Source organism: Hemibagrus wyckioides, linkage group LG04, assembly GCF_019097595.1.
Source record: "Hemibagrus wyckioides isolate EC202008001 linkage group LG04, SWU_Hwy_1.0, whole genome shotgun sequence".
In the NCBI taxonomy this organism is placed as follows: Eukaryota; Metazoa; Chordata; class Actinopteri; order Siluriformes; family Bagridae; genus Hemibagrus; species Hemibagrus wyckioides.
This window is the reverse complement of record NC_080713.1, coordinates 97,200-110,000: the sequence shown is the minus strand read 5'-3', so window position 1 is coordinate 110,000 and position 12,801 is coordinate 97,200. Positions and strand designations below refer to the sequence as shown.

The 12,801-nt window shown below is 37.1% G+C and overlaps 1 protein-coding gene across 7 annotated transcripts in view; it reads left to right on the top strand.

Annotated features, from left to right (window-relative positions):
* LOC131351488 (rho GTPase-activating protein 42) overlaps positions 1-12,801 on the top strand; it is a 123,559-nt gene that overhangs the window by 108,166 nt on the left and 2,592 nt on the right. For 6 of the 7 annotated variants that reach the window (XM_058386889.1, XM_058386888.1, XM_058386883.1 and 3 more), the window contains 3 exons: positions 9,839-9,938; positions 11,552-11,608; positions 11,768-11,847. In XM_058386889.1, the coding sequence (XP_058242872.1) occupies positions 9,839-9,938; positions 11,552-11,608; positions 11,768-11,847 (237 nt within the window). Of the gene's footprint in view, positions 1-9,838; positions 9,939-11,551; positions 11,609-11,767; positions 11,848-12,801 lie in introns of those variants that run through there. The other variant, XR_009204408.1, reaches the window with a different exon arrangement.

The window sequence follows — 12,801 nt, the reverse complement described above, 5'->3', positions numbered from 1 at the left end:
ACCTTTACACCTTCATTTATACACACACACACACCTTTACACCTTCATTTATACACACACACACCTTTACACCTTCATTTATACACACACACACCTTTACACCTTCATTTATACACACACATACCTTTACACCTTCATTTATACACACACACACCTTTACACCTTCATTTATACACACACACACCTTTACACCTTCATTTATACACACACACACCTTTACACCTTCATTTATACACACATACCTTTATACCTCCATTTATACACACACACACACACACACACCTTTACACCTTCATTTATACACACACACACACCTTTACACCTTCATTTATACACACACACACACCTTTACACCTTCATTTATATACACACACACCTTTACACCTTCATTTATACACACACACACACACACCTTTACACCTTCATTTATACACACACACACCTTTACACCTTCATTTATACACACACACACCTTTACACCTTCATTTATACACACACACCTTTACACCTTCATTTATACACACGCACACCTTTACACCTTCATTTATACACACACACACACCTTTACACCTTCATTTATACACACACACACCTTTACACCTTCATTTATACACACACACACACACCTTTACACCTTCATTTATACACACACACACACACCTTTACACCTTCATTTATACACACACACACACACCTTTACACCTTCATTTATACACACACACACACACACACCTTTACACCTTCATTTATACACACGCACCTTTACACCTTCATTTATACACACACACCTTTTCACCTTCATTTATACACACACACACACACACACCTTTACACCTTCATTTATACACACACACACACCTTTACACCTTCATTTATACACACACACACACCTTTACACCTTCATTTATACACACACACACACCTTTACACCTTCATTTATACACACACACACACCTTTACACCTTCATTTATACACACACACACACCTTTACACCTTCATTTATACACACACACACACACCTTTACACCTTCATTTATACACACACACACCTTTACACCTTCATTTATACACACACACACACACACCTTTACACCTTCATTTATACACACACACCTTTACACCTTCATTTATACACACACACACCTTTACACCTTCATTTATATACACACACACACCTTTACACCTTCGTTTACACACACACACACACACACACCTTTACACCTTCATTTATACACACACACACCTTTACACCTTCATTTATACACACACACACCTTTACACCTTCATTTATACACACACACACACACCTTTACACCTTCATTTATACACACACACACCTTTACACCTTCATTTATACACACACACACCTTTACACCTTCATTTATACACACACACCTTTACACCTCCATTTATACACACACACACACACACACACCTTTACACCTTCATTTATACACACACACACACACCTTTACACCTTCATTTATACACACACACACCTTTACACCTTCATTTATACACACACACACACACCTTTACACCTTCATTTATATACACACACACCTTTACACCTTCATTTATATACACACACACCTTTACACCTTCATTTATACACACACACACCTTTACACCTTCATTTATACACACACACACACACACACACCTTTACACCTTCATTTATACACACACACACACACACACCTTTACACCTTCATTTATACACACACACACCTTTACACCTTCATTTATACACACACACACACACACCTTTACACCTTCATTTATACACACACACACCTTTACACCTTCATTTATACACACACACACCTTTACACCTTCATTTATACACACACACACCTTTACACCTTCATTTATACACACACACACACACCTTTACACCTTCATTTATATACACACACACCTTTACACCTTCATTTATACACACACACACACCTTTACACCTTCATTTATACACACACACACACACCTTTACACCTTCATTTATATACACACACACCTTTACACCTTCATTTATACACACACACACCTTTACACCTTCATTTATACACACACACACACCTTTACACCTTCATTTATACACACACACACACCTTTACACCTTCATTTATACACACACACAGACCTTTACACCTTCATTTATACACACACACACCTTTACACCTTCATTTATACACACACACACACCTTTACACCTTCATTTATACACACACACACCTTTACACCTTCATTTATACACACACACCTTTACACCTTCATTTATACACACACACACACACACACACCTTTACACCTTCATTTATACACACACACACCTTTACACCTTCATTTATACACACACACCTTAACACCTTCATTTATACACACACACACACCTTTACATCTTCATTTATACACACACACACACCTTTACACCTTCATTTATACACACACACACACACCTTTACACCTTCATTTATACACACACACACCTTTACACCTTCATTTATACACACACACACCTTTACACCTTCATTTATACACACACACACCTTTACACCTTCATTTATACACACACACACACACACACCTTTACACCTTCATTTATACACACACACACACACACACACACACACACCTTTACACCTTCATTTATACACACACACACCTTTACACCTTCATTTATACACACACACACACCTTTACACCTTCATTTATACACACACACACCTTTACACCTTCATTTATACACACACACACACCTTTACACCTTCATTTATACACACACACACACACACACACACACACACACCTTTACACCTTCATTTATACACACACACACCTTTACACCTTCATTTATACACACACACACCTTTACACCTTCATTTATACACACACACACCTTTACACATTCATTTATACACACACACACACACCTTTACACCTTCATTTATATACACACACACCTTTACACCTTCATTTATACACACACACACACCTTTACACCTTCATTTATAAACACACCCACACACCTTTACACCTTCATTTATACACACACACACCTTTACACCTTCATTTATACACACACACACACACCTTTACACCTTCATTTATACACACACACACACCTTTACACCTTCATTTATACACACACACACCTTTACACCTTCATTTATACACACACACACCTTTACACCTTCATTTATACACACACACACACCTTTACACCTTCATTTATACACACACACACCTTTACACCTTCATTTATATACACACACACACCTTTACACCTTCATTTATACACACACACCTTAACACCTTCATTTATACACACACACCTTTACATCTTCATTTATACACACACACACACCTTTACACCTTCATTTATACACACACACACACACCTTTACACCTTCATTTATACACACACACACCTTTACACCTTCATTTATACACACACACACCTTTACACCTTCATTTATACACACACATACCTTTACACCTTCATTTATACACACACACACCTTTACACCTTCATTTATACACACACACACCTTTACACCTTCATTTATACACACACACACCTTTACACCTTCATTTATACACACACATACCTTTACACCTCCATTTATACACACACACACACACACACACACCTTTACACCTTCATTTATACACACACACACACCTTTACACCTTCATTTATACACACACACACACCTTTACACCTTCATTTATACACACACACACCTTTACACCTTCATTTATACACACACACACCTTTACACCTTCATTTATACACACACACACCTTTACACCTTCATTTATACACACACACACACACCTTTACACCTTCATTTATACACATGCACACCTTTACACCTTCATTGATACACACACACACCTTTACACCTTCATTTATACACACACACACACACCTTTACACCTTCATTTATACACACACACACACACCTTTACACCTTCATTTATACACACACACACACCTTTACACCTTCATTTATACACACACACACACACCTTTACACCTTCATTTATACACACGCACCTTTACACCTTCATTTATACACACACACACCTTTTCACCTTCATTTATACACACACACACACACACACCTTTACACCTTCATTTATACACACACACACACCTTTACACCTTCATTTATACACACACACACACACCTTTACACCTTCATTTATACACACACACACACCTTTACACCTTCATTTATACACACACACACACCTTTACACCTTCATTTATACACACACACACACACACACCTTTACACCTTCATTTATACACACACACACCTTTACACCTTCATTTATACACACACACCTTTACACCTTCATTTATACACACACACACCTTTACACCTTCATTTATACACACACACACACACCCCTTTACACCTTCATTTTTATACACACACACCTTTACACCTTCATTTATACACACACACACCTTTACAGCTTCATTTATACACACACACACACACACCTTTACACCTTCATTTATACACACACACACACACCTTTACACCTTCATTTGTGTTGTGTTGTGTTGTGTTGTAATGTTGTGTTGTGTTGTAATGTGTTGTGTTGTGTTGTAATGTGTTGTGTTGTAATGTGTTGTGTTGTGATGTGTTGTGTTGTGTTGTAATGTGTTGTGTTGTAATATGTTGTGTTGTGTTGTGTTGTAATGTGTTGTGTTGTAATGTGTTTTGATGTGATGTGTTGTGTTGTAATGTGTTGTGTTGTGTTGTGATGTGTTGTGTTGTATTGTGTTGTGATGTGTTGTGTTGTGATGTGTTGTGTTGTGTTGTAATGTGTTGTGTTGTGTTGTAATGTGTTATGATGTGTTGTGTTGTAATGTGTTGTGTTGTAATATGTTGTGATGTTTTGGGTTGTGTTGTGTTGTGTTGTGATGTGTTGTGTTGTGTTGTGATGTGTTGTAATGTGTTGTAATGTGTTGTGTTGTGATGTGTTGTGTTGTAATATGTTGTGTTGTGTTGTGATGTGATATGTTGTGTTGTGTTGTAATGTGTTGTGTTGTAATATGTTGTGTTGTGATGTGTTGTGTTGTAATGTGTTGTGTTGTGATGTGTTGTGTTGTGATATGTTGTAATGTGTTGTGTTGTAATGTGTTGTGTTGTAATGTGTTGTGATGTGATGTGTTGTAATGTGTTGTGTTGTGATGTGATGTGATGTGATGTGATGTGTTGTGTTGTATTGTGTTGTGTTGTGATGTGTTGTGATGTGTTGTGTTGTGTTGTGTTGTAATGTGTTGTGTTGTAATGTGTTGTGTTGTAATGTGTTGTGATGTGTTGTGTTGTAATGTGTTGTGTTGTGTTGTAATGTGTTGTGTTGTGTTGTAATGTGTTGTGTTGTAATGTGTTGTGATGTGTTGTGTTGTAATATGTTGTGTTGTGTTGTGTTGTGTTGTATTGTGTTGTGATGTGTTGTGTTGTGATGTGTTGTGTTGTAATGTGTTGTGTTGTGTTGTAATGTGTTGTGTTGTGTTGTGTTGTGATGTGTTGTAATGTGTTGTAATGTGTTGTGTTGTAATATGTTGTGTTGTGTTGTGATGTTATATGTTGTGTTGTGTTGTAATGTGTTGTGTTGTAATGTGTTGTGTTGTAATATGTTGTGTTGTGTTGTGTTGTGATGTGTTGTAATGTGTTGTGTTGTGATGTGTTGTGTTGTAATATGTTGTGTTGTGTTGTGATGTGATGTGTTGTGTTGTGTTGTAATGTGTTGTGTTGTAATATGTTGTGTTGTGATGTGTTGTGTTGTAATGTGTTGTGTTGTGATGTGTTGTGTTGTGATGTGTTGTAATGTGTTGTAATGTGTTGTGTTGTAATATGTTGTGTTGTGTTGTGATGTTATATGTTGTGTTGTGTTGTAATGTGTTGTGTTGTAATGTGTTGTGTTGTAATGTGTTGTGTTGTGTTGTAATGTGTTGTGTTGTAATGTGTTGTGTTGTGTTGTGTTGTAATGTGTTGTGTTGTAATGTGTTGTGTTGTGTTGTAATATGTTGTGTTGTAATGTGTTGTGTTGTGATGTGTTGTGTTGTAATGTGTTGTAATGTGTTCTGTTGTAATGTGTTGTGATATGTTGTGTTGTGTTGTAATGTGTTGTGTTGTAATGTGTTGTGTTGTGATGTGATGTGTTGTGTTGTAATATGTTGTGTTTTGTTGTTGTGTTGTGTTGTAATGTGTTGTGTTGTAATCTGTTGTGTTGTGTTGTGATATGTTGTGTTGTGTTGTGATGTGTTGTAATGTGTTGTAATGTGTTGTGTTGTGTTGTGATGTGTTGTGTTGTAATATGTTGTGTTGTGTTGTGTTGTGATGTGATATGTTGTGTTGTGATGTGTTGTGTTGTAATGTGTTGTGTTGTGTTGTGATGTGATATGTTGTGTTGTGTTGTGTTGTAATGTGTTGTGTTGTGTTGTGATGTGATGTGTTGTGTTGTGTTGTAATGTGATGTGATGTGTTGTGTTGTAATGTGTTGTAATATGTTGTGTTGTGATGTGTTGTGTTGTAATGTGTTGTGTTGTGTTGTGATGTGTTGTGATGTGTTGTAATGTGTTGTAATGTGTTGTGTTGTAATATGTTGTGTTGTGATGTGTTGTGTTGTAATGTGTTGTGTTGTGTTGTAATGTGTTGTGTTGTGTTGTGATGTGTTGTGTTGTAATGTGTTGTGTTGTGATGTGTTGTGTTGTAATGTGTTGTAATGTGTTGTGTTGTAATGTGTTGTGATATGTTGTGTTGTGTTGTAATGTGTTGTGATGTGTTGTGTTGTAATGTGTTGTGTTGTGATGTGATGTGTTGTGTTCTGTTGTTATGTGTTGTGTTGTAATGTGTTGTGTTGTAATATGTTGTGTTGTGTTGTGTTGTAATGTGTTGTGTTGTGTTGTAATGTGTTTTGTTGTAATATGTTGTGTTGTGATGTGATGTGTTGTGTTGTGTTCTGTTGTTGTGTTGTAATGTGTTGTGTTTTGTTGTGTTGTGTTGTGTTGTGATATGTTGTGTTGTGTTGTGTTGTGATGTGTTGTGATGTGTTGTGTTGTAATGTGTTGTGTTGTGTTGTGATGTGTTGTGTTGTGATGTGTTGTGTTGTAATATGTTGTGTTGTGTTGTGATGTGATATGTTGTGTTGTGTTGTAATGTGTTGTGATGTGATGTGTTGTGTTGTAATGTGTTGTGTTGTGATGTGATATGTTGTGATGTGATGTGTTGTGTTGTGTTGTGTTCTGTTGTTGTGTTGTAATGTGTTGTGTTGTGTTGTGATATGTTGTGTTGTGTTGTGTTGTGATGTGTTGTAATGTGTTGTAATGTGTTGTGTTGTGTTGTGTTGTGTTGTAATATGTTGTGTTGTGTTGTGATGTGATGTGTTGTGTTGTAATGTGTTGTGATGTGATGTGTTGTGTTGTAATGTGTTGTGTTGTGTTGTGATGTGATGTGTTCTGTTGTGTTGTAATGTGTTGTGTTTTGTTGTGATGTGATGTGTTCTGTTGTGTTGTAATGTGTTGTGTTGTTATATGTTGTGTTGTGATGTGTTGTGTTGTGTTGTGATGTGATGTGTTGTGTTGTGATGTGTTGTAATGTGTTGTAATGTGTTGTGTTGTAATGTGTTGTGTTGTAATATGTTGTGTTGTGTTGTGATGTGATGTGTTGTAATGTGTTGTGTTGTGTTGTAATGTGTTGTGTTGTAATATGTTGTGTTGTGATATGTTGTGTTGTAATGTGTTGTGATGTGTTGTGTTGTAATGTGTTGTAATGTGTTGTGTTGTGTTGTAATGTGTTGTGATATGTTGTGTTGTGTTGTAATGTGTTGTGTTGTAATGTGTTGTGTTGTGATGTGATGTGTTGTGTTGTAATGTGTTGTGTTGTAATATGTTGTGTTGTGTTGTAATGTGTTTTGTTGTAATATGTTGTGTTGTGTTGTGATGTGATATGTTGTGTTGTGATGTGTTGTGTTGTGTTGTGTTCTGTTGTTGTGTTGTAATGTGTTGTGTGTTGTGTTGTGTTGTGATATGTTGTGTTGTGTTGTGTTGTGATGTGTTGTGTTGTGTTGTGATGTGTTGTGTTGTAATATGTTGTGTTGTGTTGTGATGTGATATGTTGTGTTGTGTTGTAATGTGTTGTGTTGTGATGTGATGTGTTGTGTTGTAATGTGTTGTGTTGTGATGTGATATGTTGTGTTGTGTTGTGATGTGATGTGTTGTGTTCTGTTATGTGTTGTGTTGTAATGTGTTGTGTTGTAATATGTTGTGTTGTGTTGTAATGTGTTTTGTTGTAATATGTTGTGTTGTGTTGTGTTGTGATGTGATATGTTGTGTTGTGATGTGTTGTGTTGTGTTGTGTTCTGTTGTGTTGTAATGTGTTGTGTGTTGTGTTGTGTGTTGTGTTGTGTTGTGATGTGTTGTGTTGTGTTGTGATGTGTTGTGTTGTAATATGTTGTGTTGTGTTGTGATGTGATATGTTGTGTTGTGTTGTGTTGTAATGTGTTGTGTTGTGATGTGATGTGTTGTGTTGTAATGTGTTGTGTTGTGTTGTGATGTGATATGTTGTGTTGTGTTGTAATGTGTTGTGTTGTGATGTGATGTGTTGTGTTGTGTTGTAATGTGTTGTGTTGTGATGTGTTGTAATGTGTTGTAATGTGTTGTGTTGTAATATGTTGTGTTGTGTTGTGATGTGATGTGTTGTAATGTGTTGTGTTGTGTTGTAATGTGTTGTGTTGTAATATGTTGTGTTGTGTTGTGATGTGATGTGTTGTAATGTGTTGTGTTGTGTTGTAATGTGTTGTGTTGTAATATGTTGTGTTGTGTTGTGATGTGATATGTTGTGTTGTAATGTGTTGTGTTGTAATGTGTTGTGTTGTAATGTGTTGTGTTGTAATGTGTTGTGTTGTAATGTGTTGTGTTGTGTTGTGATGTGTTGTGTTTTAATGTGTTGTAATGTGTTGTGTTGTGTTGTAATGTGTTGTGTTGTAATGTGTTGTGTTGTGATGTGTTGTGTTGTAATGTGTTGTAATGTGTTGTGTTGTGTTGTAATGTGTTGTGTTGTAATGTGTTGTGTTGTGATGTGATGTGTTGTGTTGTAATATGTTGTGTTCTGTTGTGTTGTAATGTGTTGTGTTGTGTTGTAATGTGTTTTGTTGTAATATGTTGTGTTGTGTTGTGTTGTGTTGTGTTGTGTTGTGATGTGATATGTTGTGTTGTGATGTGATGTGTTGTGTTGTGTTTTGTTGTAATATGTTCTGTTGTGTTGTGTTGTGATGTGACATGTGTTGTGATGTGTTGTGTTCTGTTGTTGTGTTGTGTTGTAATATGTTGTGTTGTGTTGTGTTGTGTTGTAATGTGTTGTGTTGTAATGTGTTGTGATGTGTTGTGTTGTAATTTGTTGTGTTGTGTTGTAATGTGTTGTGTTGTAATGTGTTTTTTTGTGATGTGTTGTGTTGTAATGTGTTGTGTTGTGTTGTGTTGTAATGTGTTGTTTTGTGATGTGATGTGTTGTGTTGTGTTGTAATGTGTTGTTTTGTGATGTGTTCTGTTGTGTTGTGTTGTAATGTGTTTTGTTGTAATGTGTTGTAATGTGTTGTGTTGTGTTGTGTTGTAATGTGTTGTGTTGTAATGTGTTGTGTTGTAATGTGTTGTGTTGTGTTGTGTTGTAATGTGTTGTGTTGTGTTGTAATGTGTTGTGTTGTGTTGTGATGTGTTGTGTTGTAATGTGTTGTGTTGTAATGTGTTGTAATGTGTTGTGTTGTGTTGTGTTGTGTTTTATGGTCTGTGTTGATGTTTACTTCCTCTGACAGGGAAACAGAGTGAGGGTGTCCTACAGCTCGACCTGCTGCCTAAACTGCCCCAACGTCAGGACGTCTACTCCGTCAGTGGCTACCAGAGACCAGTGTCCGTGTGAGTGCTGCAGTAAATCTGTCTAATCTCTGTCTAATCTCAGGAAACTCAGACTGACTCTGCAGCTGTAAATTCAGTCATGATGCTTCTTTAAAGCTCTGATGCGAGACACTGCAATAAATCATGACGTGTTTGTGAAAAAGATCAGGCGCAGAAATTACAGCTGTAACATTTTATTAAGGTTCAACCTTCATTTCAATCTGTTTCACTCCACAGAGCTGCTGCTGAGTTCTGGACTCTGATTGGTGGTCAGCTGTTGATTAATTCTCTGACAGTAGAGCAGCTGAACATCACAGCTTTATATTAATGCACTCGCTCTGATACCTTATCGTTTCCATAGCAACAGTTCACTCACAGGGACGTGTACATGTGAAAGGAGTCTCCAGTGTCAGAGCTGTTTATCAGTCAGAGGCGAAGCTGGACCCTCTTCTGGACAGAGGAGTTAACACTGTGATAATAAACTTCAGGGAGGTTATGGTAACACTGCTGCTCCACACCACCTCAGCGTTGATTATTTTCCTGTAACAGCACCACACACGGGATTACTGCGTAATTTTACAGACAATTTTTAGAGTACTTATGGAGGTATAAGGAAACTCAGCTCAGTCCTGTACTACAGCAACGCTAACGGGACAAACACTACAATCCAGTACACCATTAGGGCAGTAAATAAAGTCTAGAACATTGTTGTGTGAACTGATTAAATGAAGCATTTCGAGATGAATTAAGAAAACTCAGCTTTAATAAAAACATCAGCATCTCTTATAGCGGCTATTATTCTACTTTATAATCATGAAAAAGCAGATCAGAACAGAGCTACACATTCTCTGTAATCCTCCAGCCGGGTTTCTGCCCACACAAAGCCACCAGAACATTTCCTCCATGGACACAGGCCAGAGCGCTCGCTCGCTCACTACAGTAATGTCATGACAGGAGATGAACAGAGACGGAGGAGGACGTGTGGGTGAGAAGCTCACTGCTGTCTGCTTTCTGTCTCCTGTCTAACAATGAGGGAGAACTATATCTGTCCCTGGAGAGAGAGAGAGAGAGAGAGAGAGAGAGAGATAAGGAACTAGAGGCAAGCTGGTAGGTCACATCAACCCTGTCAGTACGCAGAACATAATTAAAGCTCCTACAAAAACCAGAAAAATACATCTCTCTCTCTCTCTCTCTCTCTCTCACTGTCTGAAGTGAACTGAGTTTTATTGCCATGATAAACTGTACAGTGTTTTTCTAAAGCATTTATTTGGCCAACAAATAAAACCTGAACAGAGAACAAGTGATAAGATGAACACAAGAAGAACAAGAAAATGTGTGTGTGTGTGTGAGAGAGAGAGAGAAACTGCAAAGAAGGTGACACCGGAGACTCCTCCCACGTTATACACATGTCCCTGTGAATGAACTGTTGCTATGGAAACGATAAGGTATCAGAGTGAGCGCATTAATATGAAGCTGTGTGTCAGAGCTGCTGTTATAGAGAATTAATCAACAGCAGCAGCTCTGTGGTGTTAATTAAAGATGCCTCATATTTGAATACAATCTTAAAAGGTTTGATCACATGTCTGTCATGTGGTAATTAACAACAGATTATTAATTAAGTGTGTGTTTATCAGAGTGGCAGTGAGAGCGCTGATGTTTGAAAGTCCCTCCATGTCGACACCAACTGGCCGGTACGAGTTTACAGCTTTATTAAAGAAGTAAAACATATTTAAAATGTAGTGAATGTTTTGGAAAGCAGATGATTTTCAGATGAAATGGTCACGTGGAAATCTTCAGGCAGAAGACTGCGTACTGCTGTAGTGTCTCACTATATTTATTTTTGTCCTCAGAGATGCAAAAGCCATATACTCCTGTGAGGCAGAGCATAGCAATGAGCTGAGTTTCCCCCAGGGGGCGCACTTCTCTAACGGTGAGTCAACATCTATGCCAGGGGTCTTCAACTAAAATTGCTTGAGGTCCAGTAAATGAACCCTCCTTGCCAGCTGAGGTCCGGACAATTATATACCTTAAAATATGAACTGATGCTTTTCGCCAGACTAAAGAAATGAGTGTAAACAACATTTTTTTGGACACAATATAATAGATAAAAGGAAAAAGAGTGATTTTTTTTGCTGAAATGGGATTAACAATCGTAATTAATGATACAAACCTCACTGGTTCAAACAAAACAAAAACCCGGAAATCTCATCACATTTTATCTTCACATGTATTGTCTCTACTTAACTAAATGTACCTAATGCTGAACACTGCTCTCTTCTGTGCTTCATGTTGCGTTGGTAAAAGATCCTCAGCAATACCATGCAGAAAAACAAACAGGCAAAAATAAAGTGCCAGTGTTGGAAAAATGAAACAGTGCAAGAAACCCTTTATCTATTCATTTTTACTGTTTCAATTAAAATTAAATAAAATTGTCTGTTAGGCTGAACTGAGTTGAACTTAAAGGTGGAAGCATAAAACTTCCATATATATGTGATATATACTAAAAATATATATCACATTACATTCATGTTAATTTGCATACATTTTCTGATTGAGAACTTCAATGGGAGAAACTGGCTCTGGCCTTTCCAGCTATCACTTTGAATCTTGGGAGGAATGTAAATGTTCATTGGTCATTCTTGACCTGTATTCACTTTTGATAATGTTAAGTGTTGAGAATCCTGACTCACAGCTATATGTTGAACCAAACATGCTCAAGGTGTGCCACTTTCCTAAGTCCAGGAAAAACAGTGCCATTCATCTCTGAAAACTCGCTTTTCAGGGTCAATTTGACTTATTTTTGAGAATGTCATTGTTTTTCACTCTCTGAAAGTTTAATCTGTTTTCGCTCTGCTCTCTGCTCTATTCACGGTAGTAACTGTAG